Raw genomic sequence first — 14,227 nt, 5'->3', positions numbered from 1 at the left:
AACTTGTATTTTAAATTCAAACAAAACCTCACAAGGAAGTACTGAGTTAAGTTAAATTCTAAACTTCTGCACACAGGGAATTATTTGTGCAGAAAAAACATTTCTTGCTTTTAACAATAAGAATATTTATAAGATTCTGGGAACAGAAAAATTTAGGAATAAAAGCAGTAGCTTACGAAGTCCTTACCTTAGAATAAATGCAGCTGTCAGTTCCAAACACCCACTTCTGAGAATTATCTCCTTTATGTCTGTAATGAAAATGTAATTTAGAGACTGACAACTTTTCACCATGCTGAAACGTTTTGTAGGTTTCAATGAAAGGATCATTTTCCATATTCTGGCAGAAGGAGGACTGCCCAGACTCTCCCAAGGCTTCTACCATTATACCATCCTCACTGCTACCTCAGCAACTAAAGCTTTCCTTCCCTAAGACAACCTATTACCTTGGTACCCAAAACAGTGGTGGTGGAGTTGGTGTGGTGGTGGTAGTAGTGGTGTACATTACCCATGGCAACAGTAATTAAGAGTTTTAGAGAATAAATAGAATCAATAAAAATATAGAAACTTCTGACCCCCAAAAGACCCTCTTTCTATGAGACAGAAAGAAGCTTAATAAAGTATAAGGATTAAGAGGATGGTTGGAAAGGGATACCAATGGAAAATTAGGAACCTCAGGCAGCTGTTTCTGAAATAACCAGAAAATTTATTAAGGAATATCAAAATTTTTTAAACTGAATCTGAGTGAAAAAGGAAAACTAGAATGCAATGAAGTTAATCATGCCTAAATTAACTAATCATGTATTCATTAATATTTAGAAACCTTACAAAGGTAGGACAAATGAATTAAATTAAGTGTAATGGGATGTTAAATAAGACTTTTCCTACTGCCTCAGAGTTTTGACAGAAACTTCAATGGTTGGGAATAAGAGGTGTCAGGTAATGCTCTATTCTAAAGCAAGGTGCTTTATGATCATCTGGGCAGAACATGTCAAGGCAGCAGTCCAAAACTGGCTCAGTGTGCATTAGCCTTTTACCCACATCCAGTTTATATTAGAAAATGTGTAGAATTCTTGGGCATATTGAGATAGATGCTTGATAATACTGTAGGTTTCCCAGTCCCTTCCCTCAAAATTTTGATTCTGAAGGTCTGGGCCCCCCAAAATATACATTAACAAATATTGCAAGTGACTCCAATGGTAAGAACACTAAGGAATTTGGATGTGTGTGGTCTATGGACCAGACTTTTAAAAACACTGAACTAGAGTTATGACAGCAGCGGAGAGTAGGAAAGACTACATACTTGTTATAAAAGGAGAGCTGAATTGGTAACTGAATAAATGGGGTAGGGTTTAGGGTAAGTCCCAGATGTCAAATCTGGGTAAAGAAGAGGACAAATGACACTGTGAAAAGAAAGTGAATTTAGAATACAGAAGAGGAAGCAGGGATGTGAGAAAACACAGAAGTTCTAATACTTAGGTAAACTTTCTTTATAAAATATCTGTCAAGGTCAAACTGATCCCTAAACTAAGAATCTCATTCTCAGGCTTTAGACAAATGAAATTCTTGCTCCATTTCAGCATTGAGTAGGATGAGGGGAGTATTAGGGGAGTTGGTCCTTCTGGAGACCTTTTTATGTTGTAATTGATAGAGGTAAAGACAAGCTTTTAAAATTTTTTTTGACTTAGGGTCCTGAACTAAAATGTATTATTATAATAAAGATATTCATTATCCAAGACAACATATAGACTGAGAATTTAAAGGAAACTGAGATGAATAAAGTGAGATAGAGAGATATGAAGTGAGCTGGTCAAAAAATCACAGGTAGTATCAAATAGGTATAGAACCCAGAGCATCTAACTTGCAGTTCAACATCTTCTCAATTAGATTGGAAAAGTGCTGGAATTAGACTGGAAAAGAAATTTGTGTCACTTGAAATTAAAAATGGAATCAACAGTTTAGGCTCACTGATTAGAATTTGATTCATAATCTTTGTGACTTAAAACACTTTGGTATATGGGGATCCCTGGGTGGTTCAGAGGTTTAGCGCCTGTCTTCCGCCCAGGGCGTGATCCTCAAGTCCCAGAATCGAGTCCCACGTCAGGCTACTGCGTGGAGCCTATTTCTCTCTCTGTGTGTCTTTCATGAGTAAATAAAATCTTAAAAAAAAAAAAACACTTTGGTATGAACATAGATTTTTTTTTAAACTATCAACTTAAAAAAAAAGATTGTATTTATTCATTTGAGAGAGAGAGAGAGAGAGACCATGAGCAGGAGGAGGGGCAGAGGGAGATGCTGAGCAGGGAGCCTGATGACTCGGGGCTCCATCCCAGGACCCTGAGATCATTACCTAAGCCAAAGGCAGACTCCTTAACCAACTGAGCCAGCCAGGCACCCCAGATTTTTTTATATAGTTGTGTTCATATAATCACTAAATATTCTCAGACTATACAAATTCTTCTGAGGTAAGCTCATGTTTCAACCACTAAATGAAGAAATAATAAAAACATTATTGCTGGTCATTAAGGCTGTCAATCCCAAGCTTATAACTACTTTTCTTTTAAAAATAACAATGGAGTGACTGCTGTAATGCTTTGATGGAAATGTTCTGGGTTTTGATAAAACTTAGTTCATTTTAATTTAGAATGGTTATAGCTCAGTACAACATTATTGCTTACAGGCAATTCCTCCTGTTGCATAAATTATTGTGAATATATTTCTTCAAGATAAATAAAGTGGAAAATGATAATTTTTCAAAGCGTAAGACATCTGCAATTGGTAATAAATGTACTGATGCTGTCAAAAGCTATAAAATTCAGAATTTTGTCTTTTAATTGAATTATAGTGTTGACTTGAGGATGAGTGTGATTATAAAAACATTAACTACATCAATTCGAGTTTTGATTTTCTGAATTTGTAGCATCTTTTTCCCAAAAAATAATATAACAAGAGAGATGTTCACCAGATTGTCAACAATGTGAGGGCAGAGACCACATGTGTCCTTAGAGCTGATCACAGTGCCAGGCATATGATAGGAGATTAAAGATATCTTTGAATAAATAAATATATATGTGAATAAAGTATCAAAATGTTATCACCCTAAAAATTAATAATAAGGCCACTACAAAAAATGTTTTGAATTTAATATACGGCAGTTTAGGGCATTTTCTTAGTGTGTAGCTAAAGAACATAAATTATACCTTGATTAAGAAAAAAATCTGAAAGAAACATAAGTTTCCTAGCATTTCTCAAGTATTATCACAGCTCAAATTCTGTTCAAGAATAGACTAGGAAATTTTGCAAACACATAGTTTCAAATCATATATAAACCTGTGAGTTTGCTAGTAATTTCCCTATCAGGAGTCTCTTTATACATACATAAATGCAACCTTTAAATCTTATTACCAAAGTTATAAAAAACAAATCTCTCATGTGGCATCTATACTACCCAGGATAAGAAGATAATCATTCTAACATATAATAACTTATTTTAAAAATAAAATTCCTACAAATAAAAATGCAACTATTTATTTTTCAAGATATTTTACATATAAAGAAATCAAACTTAGATCCAATGTGCAGTGATGCTCATATGAGATTGAATTAGAAAATACCACAAAATTTCCTCTTCTTGGTGAACAAGTGGCAAGCTAAAAAGGTTTTTTAAAGAGAAACAGATAAATATTATAACATGTGCTGGGCTAAATTCTGGTCCTGGATCTGACATTAACTAGATTAGATATATGACCTTTCTAGAACATTTATTCTCTAGGGGACATGGAATTTCTTATAAAGATAATTATATTATTGTCATTATCACAACCAGCACCAGCACCACTCTTACTACTTCTACTAATAAAGAAGGGTTTAGAAAAGATGCTCTTTAGAGCCCTCCCTTCTCTGACAGCATAGGACTTCCAAGACTAGCCACATACTCTCCTTTTACAGGTCAGGAGAGAATTATCTGCCCTAGGAAACTTGCTCGTTGAATATGCATGCATATGCATTTTACTATTTATAGGAATCTACAAAATGTGTGTGTGTACACACACACACACACACTTTTTTTTTCTTTGAAATATGCCATTTATCAGGGAGTAAAAGCAAGAAGGCAGCCCATAACCACAATTCAGTTTGGGAAATCTCATAGGCTAAATAAAGCTCATTATTTCCCAGTTGACTATAAGGAGGATCATCATCATCATGCTTCACAATTACAAATCTATTTTCCCAGACAGCTTCAGATAGCTCTGGGATCTTCCAATTCTACCTGGACCAAAAGTAGGATCCATAGAGAACAGAGGAAAAGGATTTCCCCTCCATGATTCTTCTTAACGTAGTTGGAGTAGAGGTAAGAAATTTGATCCATCAATCCAACTGTGAAGTTACACAATCTTCTATATGTTTGAATATTATTTTAACATCCAATGCATGGCAAATGGTCCTTTCTACAATTGTGCAGTCTGTCATTCTCCTTTATTTTAACTCTTAGCCTCCTAAACTTCAAGACTTGACTAAAGAGATGATTTTCAGTCTCTCTGATTCCCTGGTGATGTGCTGTTTTCCTGTCTATTTGTCTTTTCGTCTCTGCACCTAACACTACACAGATACACTTGCTGGTTGTAGTTAATGGTGTCCTTAGAGCAGCGTTCATTTAACCTACTCTAGGATAATGTTGGCTGGCTATCACTCCATTTTCAGCAAGACCTACATGGGATGGGGGCGGGGCAGTAGATGAAAAACATCTAATAACTGAAAGATTCACATTGAAATAAGGAAGACAGGAAAGACTATGAGACTGGTAATAGAAAAATGAATGAAGCAGGCTAGAGCTAGTGTGAGGGCTATTATTTGAAACAGTGGAGAAGGCAGCAAACCAAGGGTATATATCCCATCTGAATCTGTTTCTATATCATTGGTATCATGAGACAATGAAAGCCCAGTATTGCCCATTCTTCTGATTTTTTTCAATAAAAGACAAAAATATGTATTTTTTTGTGTAAAATCTCCCTATTTCTATGGACTCACAACCAATTAAAAAATTACAATAATGTGCAGGCCAAACAAAATCCCTAAGTTTGTAGTCTCCATAATCTAATCTCTGTGTGTAGATGGATGGATGGTGTGTGTGTGTGTGTGTGTGCTGCTTTAAATTAGTTTGTGAATTTAACACTAAAAGCCAGATTCAACATATCCACATTCTTTAAAAATGAAGCAAAATCAAGATTAAATGGTGGCCTTATTAAAGGACTTTGATGCAACTGGTTTGTCTGTAAGATATCCAAAATATCTTTTAGGAAGAAGCATCTTTGATTTTAATGTTTATGATTTTTATAATTTTCTATGATTTTCAGATCACTTGGTAATGGCATCGTTGGTTTGCCTTTCATCTACTCATAGCCAGATGTACATCACAGGAAAAATATTAAATATACAAATATGTGCAAGCACTTGCTATATTGAATAAGAATAAGATGAGTGACACCAAATGAGACATAACCGAACTAATGAGGCATGATATGTTTACAATATTCTCTGTGAGTTGTCAGGTTGTTACTTTAAGTGCTAGTTCTATTATTTTTAGTTTTTAAAAGACTATATCTTGATTCATAGCTTTTAAGGTCATATTATACTACTTAGGAGAAAAGGAAAAAATTTTGTCTCTAGAAGTTGCATGAGGATATTTATGTTATTTATAATAAAATATGGTTGTGTTTTTTTTTTTTTAAAAGACAAACAGGCACTTCAGATACTCTGGAAAAAATAAATATACTTGAAAGTACCAGAGGTGAGGTAATCTCTAAAATTCTTGGTCCATATTGCTTTCTAAAAAACAAAATGTAGCTTCACAGTTAGCTAGAACTTCTAGTTTTCCAAATTTTCTACTATTTACTTCCACCTTGCAATAGGTTTTGTTTCTCAGATAAAAATCAAGTTGCAGGGCAGCCTGGGAGGCTCAGCAGTTTAGCACTGACTTCGGCCCAAGGCATGATCCTGGAGACCCGGGATCGAGTCCCACATCGGGCTCCCTGCATAGAGCCTGCTTCTCCCTCTGCCCGTGTCTCTACCTCTCTGGCTCTCTGTTTCTCATGAATAAATAAATAAGGTCTTTAAAAAAAATCAAGTTGCATTAATATAAAGGCAAATAGTCTTCATTTGCATTGGGATCCTCTCTTCTCCCCCCGACCCCCCCCATCACACCTCTCTCCTTCTCTCCCTCTCTCCTTTCCTTCTTTCCTGGATTAAATAAAATCTTTTCTTGTAAATGGAGATTTTTTTCAAGTTAACTTACTACAGTTTTTTAAAAATTATCATATCTTTTCTTGTCCAGGCTCTCTTCTCTCTAGGTAGCAAGGATGTCATTTGTGGTTTTAGTCCCACCCAGATCCTTGACAATCCTGGCCAGAGTAGGAAATAACCCCAGCGGGCTAAGGCCAGATTGGCACTGATTTCAGTATCCACTAAGTCCAGGGAGAGGCCTGGACATGAAAAGCTTGTTCATCAAGCTATATATAACCTTCCCAGACACCTGACATTTTGACCTGGACCACTGGTCGACCATTCCACTGAGAGTGCTCCTCCCCCACCACTTCCCTCTAAAGTAAGCATTCAGTCATTCCTTACCTATCATTTTGATTTTTCTTTTGTTTGTTCCCCTAGTTTGTCTTTTTTGTATTTTTCAAAACAGCTTTTTTGAGAAATAGCTGACACACAATATTGTAAAATACTGCACAATTGACAGACATATTTGAAGTGTAAAATTTGACAAGTTTTGAAACTTGTATATACCTGTTAAAACATCCTAACAATCAAGATAATGAACATACCTATATCCATCTGTCCCCAAAGTTTCCTTGTGCCCCTTGGAATCCCAGAGTCCTATCTCTTCTCACCTTCCTATCTTCAGGCAAACACTAATCTGCTTTCTAATTAGTTACCATTTTCTAAAATCTTATATACATGGAATCAAGCAATATATTCCTTTCATTGTTTGGCTCCTTTCCTTCAATATAATTACTTTGAAATTCACTGTTACATGTATTAAGAGTTGGTTCCTTTTTATTACTGATTATTACTATTGGTATCTTTTTTATTCCTTTTGTTTACTATTTTATCATACAGATACACCATAATTTATTTATTTATTCACCAATGGATGGACACTTGTGTTGTTTCCAGATTTTACTTTGGCTTTAGAAATAAAGCTGCTTGAATGTTCATTCCCGTACAAGTTCTTTGTAAGGATGTATGCTTTCATTTCTCTTAAGTGAATTTCTAGGAGTGGAATGGCTTGTATCTAATAACATAGATACATGTTTACACCTGAAACATGTATATACCTGCACATGAGCATGTATATATGCATGTATTTTAGTAAATTACCAACTCTTTCTCAAAATGACCACCATTTCATCTTTCTACCAAATATGCATGAGCATCGTCTTTGTTCCATATCTTCCCAACACTTGGTATGATCAGTCTTTTAAACATTAAACATTCCTATATATGTAGTGGTACTTGATTATACATTTATTTTGCATGCAAATAATTATTAACACTTTTTAATATGCCAACTGTATCTCTTACTTGCTAAAGTATTGTCCAAATCATTTATCTGCCTATGTTTTTCTCAAGTTGTGTGTGTATACCTTAGGATATACGTTATTTGCAAATATTTTCTCTTTCTGTGTAGACTGCCTTGCCAATCTTTTAATAGTATCTTTCAAAGAGCAAAAATTCTTAATTTTATTTTTTTAAAGATTTTATTTATTTATTCATGAGAGATGCACACACACAGAGGCAGAGACACAGGCAGAGGGAGAAGCAGGCTCCATGCAGGGAGCCTGACATGGGACTCGATCCTGGGTCTCCAGGATCAACACCCCGGGCTGAAGGCGGCGCTAAACGCTGAGCCACCAGGGCTGCCCAAATTCTTAATTTTAATAGAGTCCAATTTATGAATTTGTATCTTTGTGGATCATGCTTTTGGTATCATGTCAAAGAAAGTTTTGGCTAACGCAAGATCATATATATTTTCTCCAGTGTTTTCATCTATAATATGTAGAGTTTTATATTTAGTTCTATGATCCCTTTTGAGTTAATTACTATATATGGTGTTAGATGTGTGGATCAAAGTTCCCTTTTTTTTTAACATATAGATATCCAGGTGTTCCATCACTATTTGTCCAAAAAAATTGTTTTTCTCCAATGAATCTCCCACTTTTATCAAAAATCAGTTAACTATATATGTGTGGATCTATAGGGATGCTCTATTCTGTTCCATCAATGTAACTGTATACTTTAGTGCCAACAGCATACTGTTTTCATTATTATAGTTTTATCATAAGTCTTGAGACCAGATAAAATAGTTCTTCTACCTTTGTTCTTTTCCAAAATTATTTTGCCTATTTTAGATTCTTTCTGTATGACTTTTTAAATTAGCTTGATTATTTCTATAAAATAAACCTGCTGGGATTTTGATTGAGATTGCATTTAAGTATATGGAGGAGAATGGATATCATAATAATACTGAGTCTTTTGATTCATGAATGCAGTATATTCATGCATCTATTAGGTCTTTAATTTCATTTAGCAATGTTTTGTAGTTTTCTTTTTTTTAGAAAAAGATTCTATTTATTTATTCATGAGAGACACAGAGAAAGAGAGAGAGAGAGGCAGAGACACAGGCAGAGGGAGAAGCAGGCTCCATGCAGGGAGCCAGATGTGGGACTCGATCCCGGGACTCCAGGATCACATCCTGAGGCGAAGGCAGGCACTCAACCGCTAGGCCAACCAGGCATCCCTGTTTTGTAGGGTTTTTTTTTCTTTTATTTTCCTTCCTTCCTTTCTTTCTTTTTCTTTCTCTTTCTTTCTTTCTTTCTTTCTTTCTTTCTTTCTTTTTTTGTAGTTTTCAATGCAGAAGTCATACACATATTTTGTCTGATTTATCCTTAAACATGTCATATCTTTGATGTTATTATAAATGGTGTTTTTAAATTTCAATTTTCAAAGTTGTTAGTTGCCAGTATATATAAATACAAGCAATATATGTATATTGATCTCAAGTCCTCAAACTTGCCAAACTCATTTATTAGCTCTAAAAACTTTTTGTACATTTCATAGGATTTTCTACATAGGAATCATTTTATCTGAAAACAAAGATAATTTAACTTCTTTTATTCATATCTAGATGTATTTTATTTCTTTTCCTTTTCTTGTTATACTGGCTAAAAGTTTCCATGTAATGCTGAATAGATCAGAATGGATAACTTGGTGGTTTCTTCATGTTTCTTGTCCTTGGAATTTGTTGAATTTCTTGGATCTGTGGATTATAGTTTTCACAAAATTTGGAAAATTTTAAGATATCATTTCTTCCAATATTTTTCCCTGCTTCTTCCCTTCAGAGATTCTAATTACTCACAGAATAAGCCATATAAAGTTTCTCATATCTCACTGATGGTCCGTTCTTTTTTCCCCAATATTGCATCTCTCTGGCTTTCATTGTAAGTAGTTTTTATTGCTATCTGTTCAAGCTTACTAATATTTTCTTCAACAATGTCTAATCTACCACTGCTCACAGCATATTTCATTTCATAAACTGTAGTTTTCATCTCTGGAAATTCAATTTGAGTCTTTTTATATCTTCCATGTGTCTATTTAATATGCTCGGTTTTTCCTTCAGCTTCTTAGGTATATGGAATACAATTACAAGAAGCATTTGAATTTCCTGTGTCATTTCTGGATCAGTTACAACTTATTGACTTTTCTCTTTCTTGTAACCATGGACAAAATCAGCTGAAACATCACTGGGTTCCATGTTCAATGGTCTGGACCTGTCATTATCACTGCAAGTTGATTCTTGTTTTGTCTCCAGTTACAGCACTGATTCTGCCCCAGAAATCTTGTTATCCACTCCACATATAGTACCCCAACAAATTGGGAACTGCCTTGGGAAATATGAGTTTAGAACCCTACTAGCACTAGCTAGTTTGCATGATACCAGCATACTGTCTCCCTCTCCCTTCTGTCTAGGTTTCCTAATTAATATACTCCTACTCATCTATGGAGGTATTTACTACCACATGTGGCACTCAATAGCAATTACTTGTTTGGACTTTGACCCATCAGCAATGTAGCCTTGTGGCTAAGAGTGGGTTATAGAGTCTGACCTCTTGAGTTTGCATTCCTCTCCAGCCAGTTAGTAGGCATGACCTTGATTAAGTGATTAACTTCTCTGTACTTCAATTTCCTCATCTGTAATAATAATAATGATATCTACCTTTTCAGGTTGTTGTTAGGATTAAATGTAACAATAAAATATAAAGAAATTAGAATAGTGTCCGGTTCAGAATTTTGTTGTTCTTGTTGTTGTTGTTGTTGTTAGATTGAGAAGTACAGGTAAGATTTATATCAAGGAATCTGACTCTATAGACAACATTCTTAACCATTATGTGATATTCTAATAACTATTGGACTTTCTGCTCTGTCTGTTAAAGAAAATGTCCCTTCTGTATTTGTGGTTGGGCTGGTTTCTTTTGTGCCTAGGTGCCCTAGTTATGGTTTTGGCCGAAAGCACATCCTATGTAGAAGTAGTTGGATAATAGCTTTCTAAGTCCTGAAGCACAGTAGAATTTGTTTTTGTCAATGTTAGATGAAATCAAAAGACAAATGGGCAAGAAAAAAAAGTACCTAGGAAATAAGATTTCCAAACCATTGGTGATAAATCAACTTTCTTCTTTGCTGCTATTTTTTTGCTATATCTAGTTTTCATTTTTAATTTGTTTTTCCCAAGTCAGTAAAAATGGATTGGAAGGAGACTTCTATTGCCCTACATATTAGCAATTTTCTGTCTTCTCAATTTTTCTTTCCTAGTTCAGTATTTAATATTCAGAAGATTTAGAGAAGGTTAAGAATACACATAGAACATTAAATATTTAAATTAACAATCAAAATGGATAAAAAGAAAATGAGTTCCAATAATTATAGACTAAAGCAGCAGTCTGTTTACAACACAGGTACACATTGAACACCAACATTTCTCTTTTAAAAATACCTAGAAAATACCACCAAATTAAGTGGCATACATTTTCAAGCTTGTTTTAGATTAGAAAAATTAATATTGATATTATGAACACAAATTTAAACACCTAATGGAATATTCCATCTAAATTGGTAGGCATCATGATTTGACTGCTTGGAAATCTTAAAATTAACATTTATTACTTTGAGCTAAATAGCTCATAAGCATTACCTTTTCTGTAGGATTAATTTATACCCTTCTAGTGATGTTCCCTCAGCAGCCTTGACTCTGATTGGATGACCAATAGCTAGGCAGCCCTGCGTTATCACCCGGCTCAGGATCATTCCAGTCTTCCAATGAATAGAGAGGGGGGAGAAAGGTCTAAATAAGTTAAAAGAACCAGAAAATTCAACAATGTGTCACAAATAGTGAGGTCATTATGCCTGGATAACCCCGGATATTAACAGTTGCTGAAAGTGAAACACTACCCACAACTTAGCAGTCAGCGAGCCCTGCTCAGAATCAGTGATCTTCTGTCCGACAAGGGTGGCATTTTACAGTTCAGCGCAAAATAAAACAGACCTTGATATCTTCATTTGTCCTTTTTTTCTGTGCATATTTCACAGTGCAGCGATTTGGGGTCCATCATGTGTCACTTGTTATAGTTATAACTACAGAGCTTACTTGAAATACGTATGCACAGAAGGAAAAAAAAGTGCAGTGAACTGAAAAGATTGAAACAAATCCTTAACCTTCGTACCAATTTAAAGTTTTACTCTGAGTTTAAATACCATTGGGTTAAACATTTTAAGGTAGTTTGTGAACTGCTTTTGTTTTAAATATTAGGATACTCTGATAAGGAAATGGATTGGGAATATCGTTTAAATGGCCATTTTCTTACTAAGGGAATCAACAACACATTTTAAATAAGTGACAACCACTGAGGAATTTATTTACACACACTGAGGATTTAAAGCATGCAAATCTGTTTATCCTAACAGGTAAAAATATTTATTTTGAAAAAAAGGAGAGAGCATTCAATCTAAAAAGATTTTCCAAATTGCTTTCTTCTTTGCGCATAACTTTTCTCATGTTTTTGCTATGTGCTAAAAAAATATATATGATAACTTAGGAAAAGTATTTTTTAAAATTTTGGTTCTAATAAACACTGGATGGAATCCTCATTTGAACATGCTTGTCTATACAGGAAGAAATCTGCTTGGGGAAAGGATAAAAGAATATTTATCAAGCACTTTCTATATACCAGATACTATACTAGCACTTCACACATGCTTTCTGATTAATCACCACACAACTGGGCAAGATAGGTATGACTAACTTCATTTTATAGAGAAGGAAACAACAGTATAGTGCAGCTAAGTAACTTTCTCAAGGTCATATAAGGGATTCTAATTCCCATCTAATTCCCATCCCCTCTAACTCCAAAACCCATACTCTTTTCAGTAAGCATTTCAATTATTTTTGAGAAAATTTTAGACAAGTAAAGGTCTTTTGCTATCATGAAATTCTAGAAACAAATAAAAAATATGAGATCTAGAAAAGAACTTTCCATATCTACTGGTCCAACTCCTTTCAGATAAGACTAAAGCCCAGCTACAGTGTGTGACTTACTCGAGGTCACCCAAGTTTCAGTGGCAAAGCTAACACTAAAACATGTCCATTATACTCATAAATTGGCCAAATACAGAGCAGTGTTTTATATTACAGTGAAAAGGTGTAAATTTTGAAGTCATAGAGACCAAGAATCTTTCCTCTCTTACTAGCCTCAGTTTTTTTCAGCTGTATAATGTATAAGATTAAATGAGACAATAAATACATAGAAGATGCCTAACATAAAGCAGATGTTTAACAAAATGGCAAATATTGTTATAAAACCTGAAACAAGATGCATCTAGTTAAAAGAATCTTCAAGTTGGAAATAGATTGAAGAAGTATCTCATCTAACTTCATTCCTCCTTGATATATGAAATGAATATTTCTTGGTGCCTTTATATCTTAATTACTCTATATTTTTGTTTTTAGCTCTCAGAGAATAAAAAACTAACAGTTAAGGGCAATCCAGATTTCATTTGAGAAAAGAGTTGCAACCTCTCCCCACCCCAATAAAGTAGCAACAAACTTGGCTGAGTGACTCTGTACCCACAGAAGTGCTAAGAAAAGGCAAAAATAATCTATAGTGAGGGGGCAAACGAAGACAAAAGAAGGGTATATACAAACTGCACCATCTCCTTCCAGACATAAATATTTGGTGGCAATTACAAAACATATTTCAATAGTAAGAAGGAAGGGCAGAGCAATTATGTGTTCTCAATTTAAATCAGATTAATTGTATAATAGTAAAGTTAAAAAATTAAATACTGTCAATACATGGGTATAAAATTTAGTGTGTTAGTCATTGTTCACATTTTATACCCAGGAATTTCTCTTAAACCGGTCCTTATAAAGACCATACACTGTCCTTATATGGTGCTAATCCAACAGGCTCCATGGAGCTCATCAGTGAAGACTAAGGAGTGGAATGACATTCAGACAAATTTCATGAAAATGGTGAGTTTTTGGACTGGACATAAGCTTTATACTGAGTTTAAATACTCTTGGAGTATGAGCTAATCAGCACATCTGAAAGTGAATTGAATGCGCCCGTGGGGATCTACAGAAGCCCTCTGCACTAGACAAATCAGGAGCAGAGAAGTAGCATTCATAACAGTCAACAATTTATCATGCTTTCACTTGCATACTTGTGTGCATGAGAGCAACAGGAGCTGGAACTACACTGTGAGCCAGGAACCATGGGAAGTCACTCGGGGACAGCTGACACTTGGGTACCTTCGTAATCAGCCACACACTGGCTGCAGGCGACAGGATGGAAGGCACTGTCTGACCTCCCTGGCTCGCTTCCCTAGATGAGGAGCTCCGCCTTCTGATGGAAACAGTGGCATGAAGGACAATATTGGGATCCACCTACACCATGAGAAGAAATATGCACTTTTTAAACTTACAGTCAGAAAGTCCACCCTCTTCAACACACTTACCCCAAACAGGTTATCTTAGAACATTATATTTCTGATTGAGAAGGTCTCTTTTGAACCAGTAGTGCCCAATCCCATGTAATTTAATTCAATTTGTTGAGTGTCAGCTCTGACATGCAAGGCCTTATACTGTGTAGTATGGGATATTAGAAAATATTTT

General features: G+C 34.9%; 1 protein-coding gene across 25 annotated transcripts in view; it reads right to left on the bottom strand.

Annotated features, from left to right (window-relative positions):
* DCDC1 (doublecortin domain containing 1) overlaps positions 1-14,227 on the bottom strand; it is a 482,427-nt gene that overhangs the window by 221,148 nt on the left and 247,052 nt on the right. For 24 of the 25 annotated variants that reach the window (XR_007403614.1, XR_007403613.1, XR_007403621.1 and 21 more), the window contains 3 exons: positions 13,865-13,999; positions 11,249-11,367; positions 188-248 (listed from right to left, as the gene is read on the bottom strand). Coding sequence is in view for 3 of the 25 variants with exons in the window: in XM_035701486.2 (XP_035557379.2) it covers positions 188-248; positions 11,249-11,367; positions 13,865-13,999 (315 nt within the window). In the remaining 22 variants the exon portion in view is untranslated. The remainder of the gene's footprint in view (positions 1-187; positions 249-11,248; positions 11,368-13,864; positions 14,000-14,227) is intronic. The other variant, XR_007403622.1, reaches the window with a different exon arrangement.

Source organism: Canis lupus, chromosome 18, assembly GCF_003254725.2.
Source record: "Canis lupus dingo isolate Sandy chromosome 18, ASM325472v2, whole genome shotgun sequence".
In the NCBI taxonomy this organism is placed as follows: Eukaryota; Metazoa; Chordata; class Mammalia; order Carnivora; family Canidae; genus Canis; species Canis lupus.
This window is presented reverse-complemented; position numbering and strand designations above follow the sequence as displayed.